The sequence below is a fragment of the Gossypium hirsutum genome, chromosome D13, assembly GCF_007990345.1.
Source record: "Gossypium hirsutum isolate 1008001.06 chromosome D13, Gossypium_hirsutum_v2.1, whole genome shotgun sequence".
In the NCBI taxonomy this organism is placed as follows: domain Eukaryota; kingdom Viridiplantae; phylum Streptophyta; class Magnoliopsida; order Malvales; family Malvaceae; genus Gossypium; species Gossypium hirsutum.
The window spans coordinates 57,967,092-57,986,748 of record NC_053449.1 but is presented as its reverse complement, the minus strand read 5'-3'; the positions used below and the strand labels follow the sequence as shown (position 1 = coordinate 57,986,748).

At 34.7% G+C, this 19,657-nt stretch overlaps 1 protein-coding gene across 6 annotated transcripts; it reads right to left on the bottom strand.

Moving 5' to 3' along the window:
* Positions 1–106: 106 nt before the first annotated feature.
* LOC107888314 (acyl-CoA-binding domain-containing protein 4) lies at positions 107–7,411 on the bottom strand. Of its 6 annotated transcripts, XM_016812383.2 has the most exons (20): positions 7,083–7,411; positions 6,687–6,757; positions 6,455–6,592; positions 6,133–6,196; positions 5,959–6,030; positions 5,858–5,881; positions 5,493–5,687; positions 5,325–5,402; positions 4,966–5,076; positions 4,523–4,589; positions 4,358–4,419; positions 3,771–3,910; positions 2,960–3,086; positions 2,765–2,879; positions 2,445–2,533; positions 1,860–1,943; positions 1,603–1,785; positions 1,158–1,313; positions 974–1,033; positions 107–591 (listed from the first exon to the last, which is right to left on the bottom strand). In XM_016812383.2, the coding sequence occupies exons 3-20, from the start codon at positions 6,520–6,522 to the stop codon at positions 406–408; spliced, it is 1,881 nt and encodes a 626-aa protein (XP_016667872.1). In that variant the 5' UTR covers positions 6,523–6,592; positions 6,687–6,757; positions 7,083–7,411; the 3' UTR covers positions 107–405. The 6 variants fall into 6 exon arrangements, with proteins under 6 accessions (XP_016667872.1, XP_016667870.1, XP_016667868.1 ...); XM_016812381.1 differs by lacking the exon at positions 6,455–6,592; XM_016812379.2 differs by having other exon boundaries at positions 6,133–6,592; positions 7,083–7,410.
* Positions 7,412–19,657: the final 12,246 nt, after the last annotated feature.

Here is a 19,657-nt window from a genome sequence, read left to right as displayed (position 1 = left end):
TAAACGGTTTGAAACCTATATTTTCACGCATCAGGTTACGTATACCTTGCGTCCAGAGCCATATGTAACTAAATAAAACTGAAACAATTATCCATCGAGGCATGTATTCAACCAAAAATCTCGAAGGCATTCATTTGAGTTAACTAGATTTCTTATTCTGATCATAGAGAGACCTGGTTTAAGTAGAACAGGAAATATATGTATATTTTTACCCAAAATTTTGTCAAAAAGAGTACCCAATGCGTTAGGTTCCTACTAAAACAAGGATTTGCAGAAGGTCCTGATGTCCGCAACCTCCCCCCTGCTTTGCAAGAAGAGGCTGTATCCATGGTTTGAACTCTTGATCAAGTGGATAGAACATTGCACCGGGTATGACTTTCTTGCAAGCACTATTTAATTAGGTTTTCAAGCATCATCAGCATTTTGTGGAGTGCTTCCTGCAAGCCAACCCCATACGCCACCTGAGCCCTGCCGCTGCTTTGCATTTATGGCAACTTGTTCAGATGTGGCTTTTTGTCGCTGCAAGAGTTCAAGTTCCCTTTGTAGTGTTTCCATTGTCTGTAGCTTCTGTCGTAGTTCTGCTACATCAACCTGTTGATTCAAGAGTATAAAAAGACAATTAGAGGCTTTTTTCCCTTCAACAAATAGAGTTCTGTACTTTGGAGGTATATGCGTCCTCGTATAAACCAAATTTTAATTAGTATAGTAGCTAGAACGGTCAGCAATGAAGGTCGCAAAGCAAACCATAATAACCCCATTTTCCAAGTAAATTTCATGCAAATAGCAAAGTTGAGAAATATTTCAAATTCATTTGGTATGCTCCGTATTTGTGAGCCTGATTTTAAATTCTTGTTGTGAAGTGTGAGGTAACAGTAGTATTAAAGGAAATCATAGTTTGGATGCCCATTCAATATGGAGAAAACAGATCAAGTACATAATATGCCATGGCATGGTTCTCTTGATTCAAAAATACCTCTAATTTGAAACATCTTGACTGCTCGGACGCAAGTTGACCACGTACAGATTGGAGCTCCTAAGATGTAAATGAAACTTGGTGAGAAAAATGTTTAAGCTAATAAACACCACTGTTTTCCGAACTTATGCAACTGGAACAATGAAGAACTACATGACCTGCTATTATACACGTAAAAAACTACCTTGTATAGGTCTGTGTTTCGAGCCTCAGCATCTGCTAGTTCTTGCTTTAGCTGGAGAGACAGCAATTTCTCATTATTGAATGATGATTCTAGTTCTTCCTTCTCCGCCTTGAGCATTGCTAGAATGTGCTCACTAGTCTCCCCACCTTTGGATTTCTGCGTGTACTCTAAATTTAAGTGGAAGAAATAGAATTGATGATAAATTAAATAAGACATTCTGAACACCTTAAAACTACAGTATTGTATGGACTGGTTTTACTGTTATAAAACTTTTGATGTTCTGTATGAATGTTATGATGTAAACTAGAACCACAAAATCATATGTTTGCAACAGAGGCAGCAACACATAAATGGAGCTAGAATGTTTATTTGTATCAGAAGATTTCAAACAACAGGTTTCAAATGAAGGTAAAATGGTTATATTGTCTCTCAAAATATCACATACCATGGGCTCAAAATTATCTATAGCAGTTTCTCGTATCTTTCCTTCTTGACCAACTTCAAACTCGGATTCTAAATCTCTGGTAGGATTTGTAGCATTATGCACAGCAGAGACACTGTCAGGAAGAGGACCCTCCATTATCTTTGATTGCAAGGTTGACTTGTGACTAGGCTTAAGAACATTAACCTGATGGGGAACCATAAATGATTGTATAGTAACAAAAAAACAGTCATATAAAAAGAGGTCAAAACCACCTATACCTCACTGTTGTAGTGTCCATTATATCCTCCAAAAGATATAAGTATATCTTCCCCATTAAGCGAGCCCAGAACCAGACTTAAACCCTACAATAATAGACAATTAAATAGAAACTTTGCATCTTAGATCACTGACACTGGAAGTTATCTCCTATATAAAGACCAGCATACCACAACTATATGTACCATTCAACGTTAACACATGCATTACATACAACTGAGAAAGAAACTCTTCTCATGACCTATTAAAATATTACATTACTCTTGCAGAAGCACAGCTTCCAAAGTTCCCATCATTTTCATGGAATAATTGTTTCTTAAGTCTAAACGCCAATGATATTAATTGATGAGAATGAAAATGATGAACATGTTACTAAAGAAATCCAGTAAAATCGTCATAGTAATTACAGAGAAGCACTACATCAAATGCAGAGAGTCTATGCATCATCTCTACCATTCCTTGTTGATCCACATTTAGCAGTTACAATTAAACCAATATACATAAGATGCAGTAATCCAAACAAAGATTTTCCACATCCCACCTGTAAGCATTTTACAGGTAACAAGCATTTGTAAAATGTAAAATACCTCACTAGCAAGAGGAACGCGCCCTTCAACTGATGTCACAACTGACCAAGCGAGGGTTGACATGTTAAGGACAACAGTTTCTGATGCCCCTGGAAGACAAGAATAGGACAAGCAATGAAGACTAGGGAGCAGTAATAAAAAAGTAAACATTTTCACGCAATCAACATATCCTACCAAAGCTCTTTCTTATCTTCATATGAAACGGAGACACTTGATGGTATAACTATAATAATACTAAAACTAAGCATGGAGTGGGAAAGTCATCCAAGGAACACTCTGCAATAGCGATCTTCTATTAGATTTTGGAGTGAGACATTTACCACTTTTATTGTCTCCACCACCAACAATAAACCAGTTCTCCCCAACAGTCACACCTGCATGACCAGCCCTAGGAACTGGTATCTCACCTTGCTGTGTGGGTCTTGACCATTCCATCTACAAATCCAAATACATAATGATAGATATACTAATTCCTCAATAGCCCATGCAAAAACACAAAAGAGTAATCATCTTACAGTTTGCAAGTCAAGGACATGCAAATCATTGAAGCAAGTAGCATGTGAACCCCCACCAAAAATAAGAAGGTAACGCTCTGCATGCACTACAGCAGCATGACCAGACCGCGGTGAGGGAGGCACCCCCCTGCATGACAATGAGAATAAACAACTATTAAGAGTTACCAAGGAATATAAAATTCAAATGACACTTCAAATCTATAAACTAATTGGGTACAAGGGATTACCCAAAATAGAAGTGCAAAAAAAGGATTATATCATGCTGTTACATAAAATGTACATTGGTAAACAGGTTAGATTCTATTTTAATGTTGTAGAAAAGAAGCTCAGATATAGTACTAGAAAAGTAGAATTTGAATTCAAGTATGATGCATGTCAAAATGTCAATACACCAAAAGCAAAAGAAGAATTTAAGCATGTGAAGTAATCTTGGACCAGGACCTCAGTATCAGTTTTATATAACAGTTTTGGAAATTTAAATATTAAGTTCTTTACCAGAACGAACAGACCTAATTATGAATACAATTTCAGTCGCAAGCTAGTCTTAGGAACCGGATTGAAATTCAAACGTCAGATTCTTGTTAGGTCAAAACCAACAATGGACCAGGCTGCTTGCACTATGCAGCCAGACCCTTGTTCAAGTCAGCCCTTGATAAGTGGAAGCTGGCAAGTGAAAATTCATTTACATTTTCCATGTTAAAGGCTATATAAGTACCAGTAGCACATATTTAACAAAAGAATTCAGAAATCCATTAACATTGTGCACTGTGGAGGGATAGTGCAGGAATAAGATTGCCAAAAGTAATCTTACACAGCATCAATTTCATCCCAGGTCAAGGTTTCTAGGTCAAGTATATGTAAATCATTCAAGAGTGTTTGCTTTGCATCCTCTCCGCCAAATATGACTAAGGTTGTTCCAACAAGGGTCACAGACTGACCTCCACGAGAGACCTGTAAGGCACTCAAATTAGGAAAGGAAGTGTTAACAGTTCAAAATGAAATTTTCAGAAAAAAAAATCAAAGAATCCACCATGAGGAAAATAAAGGGGCACAAGAACGTATAAGCACACGTATTCAATACATTTTTTATTTTCCAAGGTTTAACTTCAGCCTATGTTCAAGCATACCTATATGCTAATAAACTTTCAGCTAAATATAGCCAGAAATCAACATACAATGATCTAGTTTTAAGTTTCTTAAATACCATATTCAATTAAGAAAGAAAGGTTAATTCTACCAGTGATCACCATCTCAAAGTCATTAAGAAAAACCAAAGGCTGGTCTAATTATTTGTGCATGGTACAACAATCATGAACCTGCTAAAATTTCTAAATATAGTGCTATAATTTTCAAGTTGGTACAGCAGAGAGAGAGTTAACATGAAGAAAATATGAATACCGGTGGTTTTCCATAAGTATTCAACATTGACCATGTGCCAATTTGTAGATCAAAGGCCTTCACTGCCATAAGAATACAGTACAGAATAAGATAATAAGAGAAAGACGGAGAAGAAAAATAGTCCTCAAATTTTTTAATTTGTTAATAAGGGGATAAAACAAGTACCCTGGAAGGTTTCAGAAGGATCCTTTGTATGGCCAGCAATTGAAAGAAGCTTGTTCTCCCAAGGTATCTATGGGGAAAAAATAGGAGAGGGGAGAGAGTCAGATGATATGACTGCAGAAAGACAATTAGCATTAATACAAGAACTTTTAGCGAACAGATTCTAAAGAATTGTGGGTTTTTCCATTAGAAAACTTTGCTTTTGAGAAATAAAAGGTAAAAGAAAAAAAAGAAAAAGAAAGAAGTTGATCAGTTCTATATGACCAGAAATTAAAGAAACTGATTCTCCGTAGGTGCCTAGGGGAAACACTAGAAGGGACAGAGAGTTAAGCATGGATACAAGAATTTTTAGCCAACAGATTCCAAAGAAATGTGCATATTTACTTAGAGAACATTGCTTTTAAGAAACCAAAGGAAAATATAAAGAAACTCAGTTCTCTACTAACCAATGAATGACCAGCAGATGGGGTTATATTTATAGGAGATGGCGTTTCCACCGACTTAGATTCAACCTTAGCTTCAATCTTTGACCAAGTACAACTTCTCAAATCTAAAACCTGCATCAAACCTTACATTATGGTGAAAACTGTCATGTGTAGTTATAGTCTACAAACAATAAATTAAAGCTTAGCAAGACTACATATTAAAATAGAATTTTCAAGCAATAGCCTGGAAAGTGAGAATTATAATTTGGTAATACTTCATTCCAATACCAAAACTATACAGTAAACTGAATTGTACTAGAAAAAATTGGATGTTACAAAAATACATGTGTATTGCATGTTAAGGTAAATGAATGACTTACATGAAGATCACTAAGGTAACGACCATTGTGATTTCCACCATATATATACATCTTGTCCTCGACAACTGCTGCTGCATGCTGACAAGTAAGAGTAAACATTATTTAGATGAGGAAGAAGGCAAGAAGAAGAAGAAAGAACTTGTTTCTAAATGATAGAGATGTCAATACCTCATATCGGCCTTTGGGACGTTGACCAGTTATTGGAAGTGAAGTCCACTGATCATATACAACAACTGAGCCAAGGCCTTCTGATACAACATCTATATCCTGAGTTTCTATCAGGCCTCCATTTTCAGCAGAAATGGTCTTTGTCTCAGCAAAAGAATTCCGGTTTTCGATGATAGGTTCAACAATCGCATTATGCTGTGAACATGCATACAAGTTGAGAAGGTGAAAGTAAGTAAAGAGAACCACAGGCCCCAACTAAAAGCACCTCCCAATAAGCAACTTCGCTTCTCTCATTCAAATTTTAACTACTGACTGAACAGAGCAATTATGCAAACTCAGACTTCTCTAAAAGTTGAGAACAAGACCTGTAACAGAGGTACATGCCCAACCTAAATTGTGAAAATAAGAGACAATGGGAAATGTTAAAATCAGAAAACCAAAACTGAGAAAATAACAGATTACTCACATTCATTTGAACATCTGTAACAGGCTCCAAAACAGAGTTAGATGCCCGTGAATACCATCCTGGTTCTTCTTCCTGAACAATGAGTCAAAGAATAAGGAACAAAATAGAAAACAATTAAGTCAAACTAAAATGATTCGTATAAACGCAAAATATCAAAAAAGTTATGGCCTGTACCTCCAATATTTTCACAAAGAGACGCATAGCTTCTGCAGACACCATATTTCCAAGCTGCTTCCAGCTGTATAAATAAAAAAAAGCTTTACCAGAAGAACGATTATCAAAAAGAAAGAAGGAAAAAAAATCATGGACAACATCCATCTGACATATAATAAATTGCTTTCTATCATCTAATTCTCGAGTTACATAATAAACAAACATAAAAAACAAGCATATGGCAGAGAGAAAATTGGAACAATCTAGATCTGATAAATATAAATAACACAGAAGTCCATCTCCATGCTTTTTCCAGTAGAAGCAGGCAATAAAAACTATGCACCATGCCACAATGCCACCAAATGTTGAAACAACCAAAAAAATCCATCCCACATATAAGTGACTATCCATTCACATCTCTCTGAATAAACATTGCTATCATCAGCACCACTTTGAGTAAATGGATCAAAACAGTATCACCCTAGGAATAACCATAACAAAATTAAAATGACCGTTACAACACAAACAAGACTAGAAATGTAAAATTACAAATAGAAGTAAATAAGCTTGCAGACCTTTTCCATTTGCCTTGTTCGACAGGATTCCACAAACTCGGTTTTGGAACATTACAAGGGCCTACAGTAGCCTGTAATCACATAGCAATTCGGAAAATTAGTAACCTAACAAAACACGAGCTTCATATTCAAGTACTACATAAATATTCATTCAATTATTCGATAGATCAACATCCGAATTGTCTTGAATTCAGAGTATAAAGCCAGATCTACAATAATTACACTTCAAATGCTCCAAAAATATTATATACAAAAGCAATCCTAATACACGAAATCCTTATCCGAAATAAGATAAACATCACATTGCCGGAAATTAGCAAAAACAAGTCGCTTTCGTATTGAAGAAGGCGGCATCCAATGAAATAAGAGAGAAGGAATTGAGAACGGTGAAATTACCTGCTGGTATAAGGCGTACAGGATCAAAGCGACGTCAGTGGAGAACCTGGAGCCAATGTCCTTGTCGTTGGAATTGGGAGATCCGTCGAAGCCAACGTAAGCAGCCGCCGCATAGAATCGTTCCGGGTACGCGAGGCCAGAGCTTGCCCTCGCCATCGTCGCCAATTTTTTATTGACTTTCCTCTGTGTTCGTCTCGGAGATTTAAATTTGACCCGAGATTTATATACGTACCAGTTTTAAGACTTGAGAAATACTTTTTAGCGACGAAATGTTTAAAAATGTAACGTAGTTTTATTGGGAGGTGTTCGGATATGTTAGCTTTGTTTGGGTTGGCACTTGCGCCTTGTCTAGCATAATTATTTTTTTCCTTCCAACTTACCATATATATATATTTAATTTTTGTGAAAGGAAAAAATTTGTTATCTCTTATGTGGCATGAATGTGAATTGTGATGATATATCAATATTTAATTAATTTTTTAAAATATTAAATGTTTACATGTTATTTATGCGGCAACTTACGTGTATGTCGCGTAAGTAAAATTAAAAAACATTAATTTTTTCATCTATATTGAGATAATTTAACCAAAAAATGTAAATTTAAAGGTTAAAATTGACGAAAAATTAAATGAATCGCTAAAATGATTTTTTTTTAAAAAATAGAGAGCCAAAAAAGTTAGTATGCCTTTTACTTTTTATTTTCAACAAATTCATTTATTGACAAAAAAAATTATGACAGTAAATCACACACGTATACATTTAAAAATTGTGGATTTAGAACACAAATGTGTCTTTAAAGATGATATATAATGAAACGTATAGTTTAAAATTAATTAATCATAATAACACACGAAATAAGTATAATATTCAAATAAAAAATTAGATTAAATTATGAGTAAAAATTAATTTAAACGCATAAATAGATTAGATAAACAATACTAAATGCACTAGAAATATTTATCATGGTTTTATCATCAATTGTGAGTTAATGTCGACATCAACTCAATGAACAACATTATTAATATATATATACAACTAGTGGAGATAATAAATCGTGCATATTAAAATAAAAATGTATAAAACATATCAAAATAAAACTTTGATTGAGTGATAAAATTAAGGTTCTATTAATTTAATTAGTGTGCGTCCAAATTTCACTATATGTATAATTTTATTAGTTTTTGTTAAAATAAAAAAGACTAAAATACCATCGAATAATATAACTTATTTTAATTACAAAAAAACATTTATGTAATTTATCTAACCGAGTGGTTGCCCGGTCAACTCATGGCACCAACTCAGTTAGAAGCTTAAATAATGGTATAAATTTTAAAATAAAAAAATTCAATTAGTAAAAACAAAAATTGACATTATAATAAATTTAAATTTAATAAAATAATTTTAACCGTATTAACAATTAAACTTATATCTTTAAATTCAAAAAATAAAATAATTTAATTATTTGAAATAAAAATAAAGAGACAAAATTCAGATCTACAAAGCGTACCAGATTGGAAATATATTTTAACCCAAAATAAATAAATAGAAGATGCCATAAGGCCCATGGGCCATGACTTACGGTTCAAAAGCATCATCTTGGTATTTAGAATTTTGATAATTAAGTTGCAAAAGTTACGGGCTCTTTTAAGTGAGAAGCCCATTGGTGAGTAGATGAAACTGGCTAAATCTCTCTTGTTGACATCTTTATATCTTCTCAAAACAAAGAAAGCCTAGTGGAAGGTGAGAGAAGCTTGAACTTGAGTATTAGATTTTATTCATGTTTGGACTTCAAATATATAATATATGCATATATGTTAATACACTGTTAGTGATATTAAGAAAATGAACATTCTAAAAAAAATTGTGTTACTCTCGATCTGTTAAACAGCATTGCAATCTTAGCTAATTTGCCATATAAATTGTATGCTATGTTCAATGGCTTCTATTTCATTCAAGAAAAGGAAGAGGTAGAAAAGCTATAAAATTCAGATTCGGGCGTCAGAGTTGTAAATGTATATGCGTTTGACACTCATCAATTTCATGTATGTAACCTAGACCAAAAGTCATAGAACTAACCAAACCGTTTGACACTCATCAATTTTGTTGAAGTACTTTTGATTCTATACATGTCCAAATCGCTTTACAACAGCTTGCTAACCATATTACATAATCACTGTACTTAATTACTCCTAATTAAGCTTTGTGTCTTGGTGGTGAATTGATCCATGTGGTGATATGGGTGTTAAAGTTCAATCAATGGTGATTTGCAGGGGTGGATTATAGGAGTTGGTGCCAATTACTCTATAAAAGTTGAATACTGGTGGAGACCATTTGGTTTCCTACTAACTCCATGATGGGTGTCGAATCCACCAATATAAACCTACACCTAATTTGCGATTTAAGCAGTATAGGGAGTAGGGTCGATCCCTCAGAGACTGGGTTTACTGTAAATTATTGCTCGCTTGACCAGATTTATGTCGGGGAAGCTATCGTGCCCAAGACGTTTAGGGGGATAAAAATTTGAAAACCTGAAATAAACAAAAAAATAACGTCAAAAGTAAAAGTTGAAAACAAAATAATAAAAACCGTGAAATAAATATTAAGAAAAATTAATTAGAATGAGCTCAGCTTTAGACACGAATTTTCCTTGTCTTTGAACCGATCCTCAAAATTGGATGAACTCCTCTTTTCCAATAAGCTAGTTATAGCTACCAAGGACGCCTTGGACACCAACTCTTCCTTGTGTAAATTAGTTATGGAACGTCCAATAACTAATTCTTACCGATCGAACAACCACGAAACGTTCGTGATTTAGAACTCCGGCAGCTTTGCGTTCTAGAAGAGCCTAGCTCGAACCAATGCCCTCAACCGCGTGAGACATTTAAATCCGGTTACTACTTCCCTTGACGGAACCAAACAGTAATCTCCACTTGGCACGCCAATGTGTTCACAGAAAACCGATTAGAAACATTCCTTTTGGAATTCCAACTGTACGTCTAACCACACTAAATCAAACAACGTCTTTTTTGACTTAGTGTTGATCTGACTTTATGAGCTGACAAAATCATACTCTTAATCCGGAGAAGTAATAAGTACTGGAATTTTAAGAGTTAAATGGCTCGGGTTCGTAACTCACGGGTTTTGACGAGGCTAATTTCGGCCTAAAGCTGAAAATGGGTTTAGTTGGCTAAGGTTTGGGACATGTTGGTATTTGATAAATTAATTAAGGTAAATGGGTGAAAATGTGGGTGATGTGATTGAGTATGGGGGTTGGAATATATTAAAGTGGGGTGGTTGAAAAAGGGATTTTGAAAAAGAGTTGTAAATGGTAAGTAGTAACAAGCTGGAAGTTTTAGGAATTGAAAGTTAAAGAAACTAAAGACAATAAATAAATTTGTGAAAAGTTGAAAATAAAGGTGAAATGGATGATAGGCTACTGGAACTAATAAATTGAAGGAAAACAAACTAAGAAATAACAAATGCTACGTGAGAAAGGAGAGAATTTGAAAGACAAAAGCTAAATGTTTTTTGATTGATGAATTAATGAACAATACAAGCTCTATTTATACTAGGGAGTTTACTAAATTAGGAGCCAACTAGTCATAGGAAATTAAGGAAAAATATCCCATAATAAAATAAATCCCAAAATAATCTCCCCCACTAAGTCAACACAATTTTCAGCTAATTAATATTGGAAAAATTTTACTTTGGCCCTCCTTCTTTGCTTCTTTCTTCAATTTGCCCCAATTGTTTCCTTTTTCTTCTATTTAGCCCCAAATTACATTTCTGCACAAAATTCAATAAATATGGCAAAATTAGTGGTGCATTCTCATAAATTAACCAAATTAATTACATAAAATATGTAACTTTAGCATTTAATCAAATCCCCCCTACTTAGCTTATGCTAGTCCTCGAGCATTTTGTATGTATTCGCAACAGGAAAAATTTTCTCCAAAATAGGACTTGACCCCCATGATTTGCACAATTCAACAATTTAATCCTTGCACATTAACATCTCAAATAACCTAGCCTAAGAAGTAAGTAAATATATTTCATAATTTACTAGAGTTTGATAGACTTACCTTCATTTTATTATTTTATTTATTTATTTTTGTACTTAGGACATTTTTGAATTTTTTGACGCGAGACATGATGACAACCCAAGCACCATGTTCCGATTACTCAATTCGGACGTCTCTAAGCGGGTTATTTCGCCCTACTCATGATAACTTGTTAGCGGAGTGAGTGCAAAGAAATTGAGCAGCCATACGAACCTTTTTACGCAAGATGTAATGACAACCCAAGCACCACGTTCCGGTTACTCAGCCCGATGTACAGCCCCAATTTTTCACTCTTAACATTCGTATCAGAGGAGTATTTTTTTTTTGCATTCAAAAATTTGACATATGATAAAAAGTAGACAGTCAAGCAAACTTATAATTCCCAAAAATTTCTTACCCACTAAGTCTAGGTTATTGAAAAGTTTCGTGTGTAAAGAATTAAATAGCTAAATAGGTCAAACCATAAGTGTACCATCCCAATTTAAAAGAAAAATTTTACCTTTTACCAAAAACATGCAAAAATAGCGATGATAGATAAGCAAATTAGAACCAATTTACGTTTCCCTCCCCCCTACTTATTTTACATTGTCCCAATGTAATTCAAAGAATAAAAGTAAAGATAAGTAGGAGAAAGAGAGAAAAAAGAAACTCCCCATGTATTTCAATGTCGTGGAGGTTGGTCTTGTAGGTAGAGTGGGCATTGGCTGAAATAAAAAGAATTTTGTGGGTTGACATGTAGAATTTAATTTTGTCTTGGAATGTTTTCCTACAAAAATAAAATAAAATAGTAAAAATAAATAATAATAATAGGAAAATTAAAATTTTTTTCTTTTCAAATTTATTAGCTAAGCTATAAACTCAAGAAATAAATTATTAAAAACTAAGATTACGAGATTTGGTAAAATAGTCGTGATAAATGCTTCAAGTAAGTTCCCAGGAAAGAGAGGTGAGTCACAATGGACATACTTAAGTACCAAGTCTTTCCTTAGACAGAACTAATCCTCGACATGCATTTTCATTTTCCATTTTACCAAAAATTTTATTTGCATAAAGGAAAAGAAAATTTGGGTTGCCTCCCAACAGCGCTTTGTTTAACGTCGTTTAGCTCGACGACCTGTGTTATTCAAATTCTTTATCCTTTTGTAATAGACTGCAAAGCGGTTGCATGATCTTCAAGAAGTCTTTTATAAATCGTCTATAAGATCCGTACACCGTGAAGTCATTCATGAAGACTTCAATGATTTTCTTGACATAATCGGAGAATTTGCTCGACATGCATCTCTGGAAAGTGGTCGGAGCATTATAGAGTCCAAACGGCATTCGTCTATACGCAAACGTTCCGAAAGGGCACGTGAAAGTTGTTTTGTCTTGATCCTCAGGCGCCACCAGAATTTGGAAAAATCTTGAATATCCATCGAGACAACAATAATGAGTCTTACCAGCTAATCGCTCGAGCATTTGATCGATGAAGGGAAGTGGAAAATGCTCTTTCCGGGTAGCTGCGTTCAACTTCCTGTAATCGATGCAAACCTTCTATCCATTCTGGACTCGGGTAGGAACTAGCTCTTCTGAAAAATTTTTCACCACTATCATGCCAGTTTTCTTGGGCACGACATGAACCGGGCTAACCCAATCACTGTCGAAAATCGAGTATATCATTTCAGCATCCAACGGTTTCTGGATTTTTGATTCCATTCTGACTTTTGGATCAGAGATCTGCTTTTCCCATTCGTTGTCTTGCCCATGACTTTTGTCTGGAGCTGTTTCCAAAACTTTTCCGCTACGAAGAGTTATTGCACTTACATTCTGCCTAAGATTCGGCTCTATCTGGGAAGGTAATTTACCTTGAGACTCTAAACGATTAACTGCCATCGAGAGTTTACTAACTTGATTAGTTAACTCTTGTATTGATGCATTTGTCCTCTGTTGATATTTTGCAGCATCGACGGCAAGTCTTTCCACAATATCTTCTAGAGATGTGCTCAGCTTGGGTGGCGGTTGCGGTGGTTGCAAAGGTCTCGGTTGGTATGACGGATTATATCGGGGATTAGCTCCATAATTCAAGTTGGGATGATCCTTCCACCCAGGATTGTAGGTGTTAGAGAAAGGATCATAGCGTCTTTGTGGAGGTCACTAAAAACCTTCGCCATCGCCAACATGTGCCATTGAATTTTTGTTAAGGATTGGGCACAAATCCGTCGGATGTTCAGATGTAGTACAAATTCCACACAGCTGAGTTAGATTTTTCTTTTCTGTAAACATAGTTTGAACAATATTAGTGAGCTTATCCAATTTATCTTTTAAGGATGAAACGTTTACCCCATTAACCCGTCTTGTGGGTTCTGAATTTGGCCGATACTGTTGAGAATTTTTTGCCATGGTGGATATCAGTTCTTTTGCCCTTTGAGGAGTCATATTGACAAGCGCCTCTCCACTAGCAGCGTCAATCATTTTCATTTCCATAGAGAGCAAACCCTCGTAAAAATACTGAAGAAGTGATTGCTCGGTCAAACCGTGTTGAGGACAACTTGCACACAGTTTTTTGTATCGTTCCCAATAGTCGTAGAGCGATTCACTCTCCATTTGTCGGATTCTCACTATGTCTCTCCTAAGTTCAACTACTCGCGATGCTGGGAAAAATCTGTCAAGAAAAATACGAGATAAGTCATCCCACGTTGTAATAGAACTAGGGGGTAAGTAAAATAACCATTCTCTTACTGTATCAACGAAAGAAAAAGGAAAGACCCGAAGTTTAATTTCATCTTCGGTTACTCCCTGTAGTTTCATGCTTGAGCAGACCATGTGGAATTCTCTCAAGTGAGTGTGTGGATTTTCGTTCTTCAAGCCTCGAAAAGTGGGAAAAAGGTGGATCAGACCTGATTTTAACTCGAATGGGGTTTCTCCGGCTGGATAGTTGATGCATAACGGTGTTTGCTCGTTAAGAGCTGCGGCTAGCTGACGAATGGTTCGGTTCGCCATCCTTTCTGGTTCACCGAGGTTGTCTTCTACTTCTTTTGTTTTAGGAAGTGGTTCGGTCTCAGGATCAACCACTTCGACTTGTTTCCCACGTCGAATTGCCTTTGCACGAATAGCTTGTCTCAATTTTTCAATGTCGGTTTCTAAGAGCCCTTGTCCTATCTCAACCTCTACTTTACTTGCACGTTTAAGAGCTTCTGTCTCTATTCGTCGTGCTCGTACTGATTTTTTGATCTCTGGGTCGTATTCGAGATCTCCGGATGAAGATCTGGTCATGAAGATGATTTAAACAATTATAAGTGTTGCCAGTCCCCGACAACGGCGCCAAAAATGATGGAAGTCGAATTCACCAATATAAACCTACGCCTAATTTGCGATTTAAGCAGTATAGGGAGTAGGGTCGATCCCTCAGAGACTGGATTTACTGTAAATTGTTGCTCGCTTGACCAGATTTATGTCGGGGCAGTTGTCGTGCCCAAGACATTCAGGGGGATAAAAATTTGAAAACCTGAAATAAACAGAAAAATAACGTCAAAAGTAAAAGTTGAAAACAAAATAATAAAAACCGTGAAATAAATATTAAGAAAAATTAATTAGAATGAGCTCACCTTTAGACACGAATTTTCCTTGTCTTTGAACCGATCCTCGAAATTGGATGAACTCCTCTTTTCCAATAAGCTAGTTATAGCTACCAAGGACGCCTCGGACACCAACTCTTCCTTGTGTAAATTAGTTATGGAACGTCCAATAACTAATTCTTACCGATTGAACAACCACGAAACGTTCGTGATTTAGAATTCCGGCAGCTTTGCGTTCTAGAAGAGCCTAGCTCGAACCAATGCCCTCAACCGCATGGGACATTTAAATCCGGTTACTACTTCCCTTGACGGAACCAAACAGTAATCTCCACTTGGCACGCCAATGTGTTCACAGAAAACCGATTAGAAACGTTCCTTTCGGAATTCCAACTGTACGTCTAACCACACTAAATCAGACAACGTCTTTTTTTACTTAGTGTTGATCTGACTTTATGAGCTGACAAAATCATACTCTTAATCCGGAGAAGTAATAAGTACTGGAATTTTAAGAGTTAAATGGCTCGGGTTCGTAACTCACGGGTTTTGACGAGGCTAATTTCGGCCTAAAGCTAAAAATGGGTTTAGTTGGCTAAGGTTTGGGACATGTTGGTATTTGATAAATTAATTAAGGTAAATGGGTGAAAATGTGGGTGATGTGATTGAGTATGGGGGTTGGAATATATTAAAGTGGGGTGGTTGAAAAAGGGATTTTGAAAAAGAGTTGTAAATGGTAAGTAGTAACAAGCTGGAAGTTTTAGGAATTGAAAGTTAAAGAAACTAAAGACAATAAATAAATTTGTGAAAAGTTAAAAATAAAGGTGAAATGGATAGTAGGCTACTGGAACTAATAAATTGAAGGAAAACAAACTAAGAAATAGCAAAGGCTACGTGAGAAAGGAGAGAATTTGAAAGATAAAAGCTAAATGTTTTTTGATTGATGAATTAATGAACAATACAAGCTCTATTTATACTAGGGAGTTTACTAAATTAGGAGCCAACTAGTCATAGGAAATTAAGAAAAAATATTCTATAATAAAATAAATCCCAAAATAATCTCCCCCACTAAGTCAACACAATTTTCAACTAATTAATATTGGAAAAATTCTACTTTGGCCCTCTTTTTTTGCTTCTTTCTTCAATTTGCCCCAATTGTTTCATTTTTCTTCTATTTAGCCCCAAATTACATTTCTGCATAAAATTCAATAAATATGGCAAAATTAGTGGTGCATTCTCATAAATTAACCAAATTAATTACATAAAATATGTAGCTTTAGCATTTAATCACTCCAGGAGTTGATGATTATGCGTTTCTTTCTTGGTTTTGATTGCTAGCTAATAACCGTGCTGTTGTGATGGAAGGAATTATGCAATTACAAGCAACGGACCAGGTGAGATTGGCATTGACTGGTTTAATTTGTAAGAGCTTTATGTATACAATGTTAAGTGTTTGACATTTGGTTTTAGTGAGTGTAAGTGTTTGTTAGGTGATGTGTATCCTTGTTTTAGGTGATTTCTCTAAGGTTCTTGTAATGTATATATTTGAGTTTTCAGGTGTCTTTTTAAGTATATTTTAGTCCTTTTGGTGTGTTGGGTTTTTCTGTTGCCTTTCTTAGTTTTGTAACCTTTTGGTTTAGCAAAAAAGAAGAAGCTTTAATGTGTTTTCAAGAAAACAGGTTAACCAATGTGACATGAATTTCCAGAAAAGTTTCTGCACAAATAACCAATGGGTAATCAGATAATAAAGCTACAAAAATTGACCTTCTTCAACAACAAGAAAAGCATCAAGTTCTGAGCTATCCTATTAACCAAGTGATACGAGTCACAAAAGCCCAAATTCTTGAAGGCGAGGCCCAATAAGCAAATTCCCAGCCCAATCAAGAAATCCATCCATACTTAGTTGAAAATCAGGCCAAATTGTCAAAGTGGCCCAAGTTGTAAAGTTTTATTTTTATTTTTATTTTTTTATTTACTTAGTTTAAATTTTTATGTCAATATTCAGTCCAAGAGTCCTAGATAAAATGACCTTTGACCGAATTTCCATATTAAAATAATTAGGAGTTTTTTTTTATTTTAGTTTTCTAATTAGATTAGGACTAGTTACAAGGCCTATTTAAAGGCATGGCTGTCCACCTTGTTAAACACTTATCATTATTATTAAAATTTCAGATTTGTTGAGAGCAGAATTTTCTTTGAGTTTTCTCCAAGATTTGTCTCTTGAGTTTTCTTTAGAAGTTGTTTTAACAATCTTGTGATTGTGGGAGCCATCTTCAACCTTCTTCTTGCCATTGATATTCTTTGGAGGGGAGATTAGAGCCGTTTGAAGGGAGTTGTGAGATCTTTCGAGATTTCAAGGCTTCTTAGGACTTATCTTTTAATTTCTTACTGTCAATTCTTTCTTTATTTCTACTTGTGCTGAATCATTATCTAATCTATTTTCTGTTCTTATTGTGTTTTCAGCCTTTTTCTATCTTAAGGAATCAGCCCAAAAATCCCCAATTTCTAGTGTTTTTCCATACTCTTTTTGGGTGAAATTAGATTGTCGAAATTTGGGGAAAACTATCTTGGTGTTCAATTGGGCAGAATCACAATCTCCTTGAGGGTTTCAAGAACCCTAACACTTATTTCTATTCTCAATTTGATTCTTTGCTGATTTGGGGATTTTATTTCAGATCTGAAAATTCAAAAATCTAATCTTTTAATTTTCTGTTTCGTTTCAGATCTAATTGTTTAGGGTTTTCGTAGGAGTTTCTCGTGACTTGGCAACTCGATCTTGGTCCGCGCGCAACCCCGTATCACCAAGGCTATAAACCCTAACTCTAGAAAGTTAATTATACACTTCTTCTTTTATATATTAATTAAACATGTCATTTTCAGACAAAACTAGATTAAATCAAATCAGATTCTAGATTATTGAGTGCATTGCAGACACAGTGAAAGGAATTCATACCAAAGTTAGGTTATGGCCTAATTAACAAGATGAAACCAGGAAAAATATTGTATATTTTATTATTACCGCAATTAAAGACCTAAAAAAAGTTCCAACATTCTAGGGTTTTCCCCCTTTTCCATGGTTATACTGTTAATGCCCTTTTGTTTAATCCCTTATGGATGGAACCCCAGCTAGATTATAATAATAATGTTTGAAAACCCTTGATGCAAGTGACTGGGTGAAAGGTTTGGGCAGCTTTTGCATTTATATTATTCTAAGCATCTTTTGCTGTAACAGGCAACTAGCTTGATAAGAAAATGTCCTTTAGCTCAATTAATATATTAAACTATATATGATTAATTTTTAATGTCAAATGTGTGTTATATGGCATATGAGGATGTTTCTTGCTTTCAAAAAGATGGAATCTGATTGTGCTGTTTTACAGTCTTTAATTTAAAGCTGTATATTTTCAGTTTAGGATTTAGATATATTAATCCTTTTAGGTGACTACTTGAATCAATTGGACTTAAATCTCGGTCTGAGACTTGCTTGCAATATTACTCTTGAAGCTTTAAGTAGTAAGTACAATTCATTAACTAAATCCAATAAATTGTTGAGGCAAATTGAAATGATTTTAGTTAGTCATGCCTCTTTAACAATGTTTTGTTTTAAATGCATAAGAAAATGGATAAGCTTAACATAGAAGTGACCTTTTGTTGAGTGGGAAAGGTTAAGAGGTAGTGGAAGCACTGATATCTACTGAAAATCAAACTCTAAAGACCAAGACTGGTTATGATCTTGAACAATATTATGCCTAAGTGACACTAAATTATAATGTGAACTACTAGCCAAATGAAAAACCTGCTGCAAAATTCCGTAATATATAGTATGTATAATGGTTGCAGATAACTTTTTCAAGCTTAGTGGGAATTGTTAGTGGAGCCAGCTATAAGATTGATGCATGTAGAACCCCACAAGAATTCCCACAATGAGATAACTAGTCTTTTTAAATGTAAATATCTGCCAAAAAGTACTCAATATGGAGTATGGCCTCATATGTTAACTTCTACACTAAGAGTTATTATCTAAAGTTGACCAAAACCTAACAAAACTAATTTTATGAAAAAAAGGAATTCGTTGCAGCCAAATAGTGACAAAATCTGAATTTAATCTATAATTTATGAGCTAATATGAGGATTTCAAACACTAAGTTTATAAATCAATTTTTTTTGGTGATATATATTCTAATCTATTCTTACCCTCCGAACCCTTAACTAATTGTGTTTACTTGAAATGGACATTACAATTTTAAGTCTACCTGAACCCACAATTTTTAAGATTTTGCAATATCATAAGTATAATGAATTAATACTCAATCGGCATGAATCAAATTCTTTTTAGGTGTGCTGTTATATGATAAAAAGTATAATAAATACTAAAACATGCGAAAATATCCTCTGCTTATTTTGAATATATTGTCTATAAATAATATTTTAAGCTAAAGATGGAGATATTTAGAGAGCAAAATGGATAAAAAAGTTGCAGTTTATGAGGGTAGAGTTGAAGCCATTTAAGGTGATAGTGGGGGGAATGAAATGGGGGGACCATAGTTAAGTCTTTTTAGGGTTTGAGGTTTTTTTTTTGTGGAGAACCTGCTGCAAATGGTCTGTAGATATATCAAGATTTTCTATGTAGAAAAAGCCCTCTTGATCACTTTTGCTTGAACTTTGATTGGTCAGTGATAGCTTAAATAGTTTAGAATTTTAAGAATTTTGCATTAGTTGCATAATCTAGCTTGATTTGGATTAAGGATAATACTGACCATTAGTTAGTAAAGTTGACATAAAAACTTCCACTTGGCATTGTTTTATACCTAAGTTGTGTTCATTTTACCTAATTAAGATGCTACTTAAGGTGAAAGCTTGAAGGTTTCTTGAGATGTGATCTGATAAAACCACCTGAATGAAGGTCTTAATGGCATGATATTGGGACAGTATTTCATGTTTAAAATTGATTTGGATTTGCTAGTGT

Bases quoted from the DNA above. Each gene is read 5' to 3' on its own strand.
- LOC107888314 (XM_016812379.2), bottom strand. From the start codon at position 6,522: ATGGATAGTCACTTATATGTGGGATGGATTTTTTTGGTTGTTTCAACA. The intron at 4,420-4,522 runs GTACTTGTTTTA...TTCTTATGGCAG, and splicing joins TCCTTCTGAAACCTTCCAGG to TGAAGGCCTTTGATCTACAA. The intron at 1,034-1,157 runs GTAGTTTTTTAC...TTTACATCTTAG, and splicing joins GAAACACAGACCTATACAAG to GAGCTCCAATCTGTACGTGG.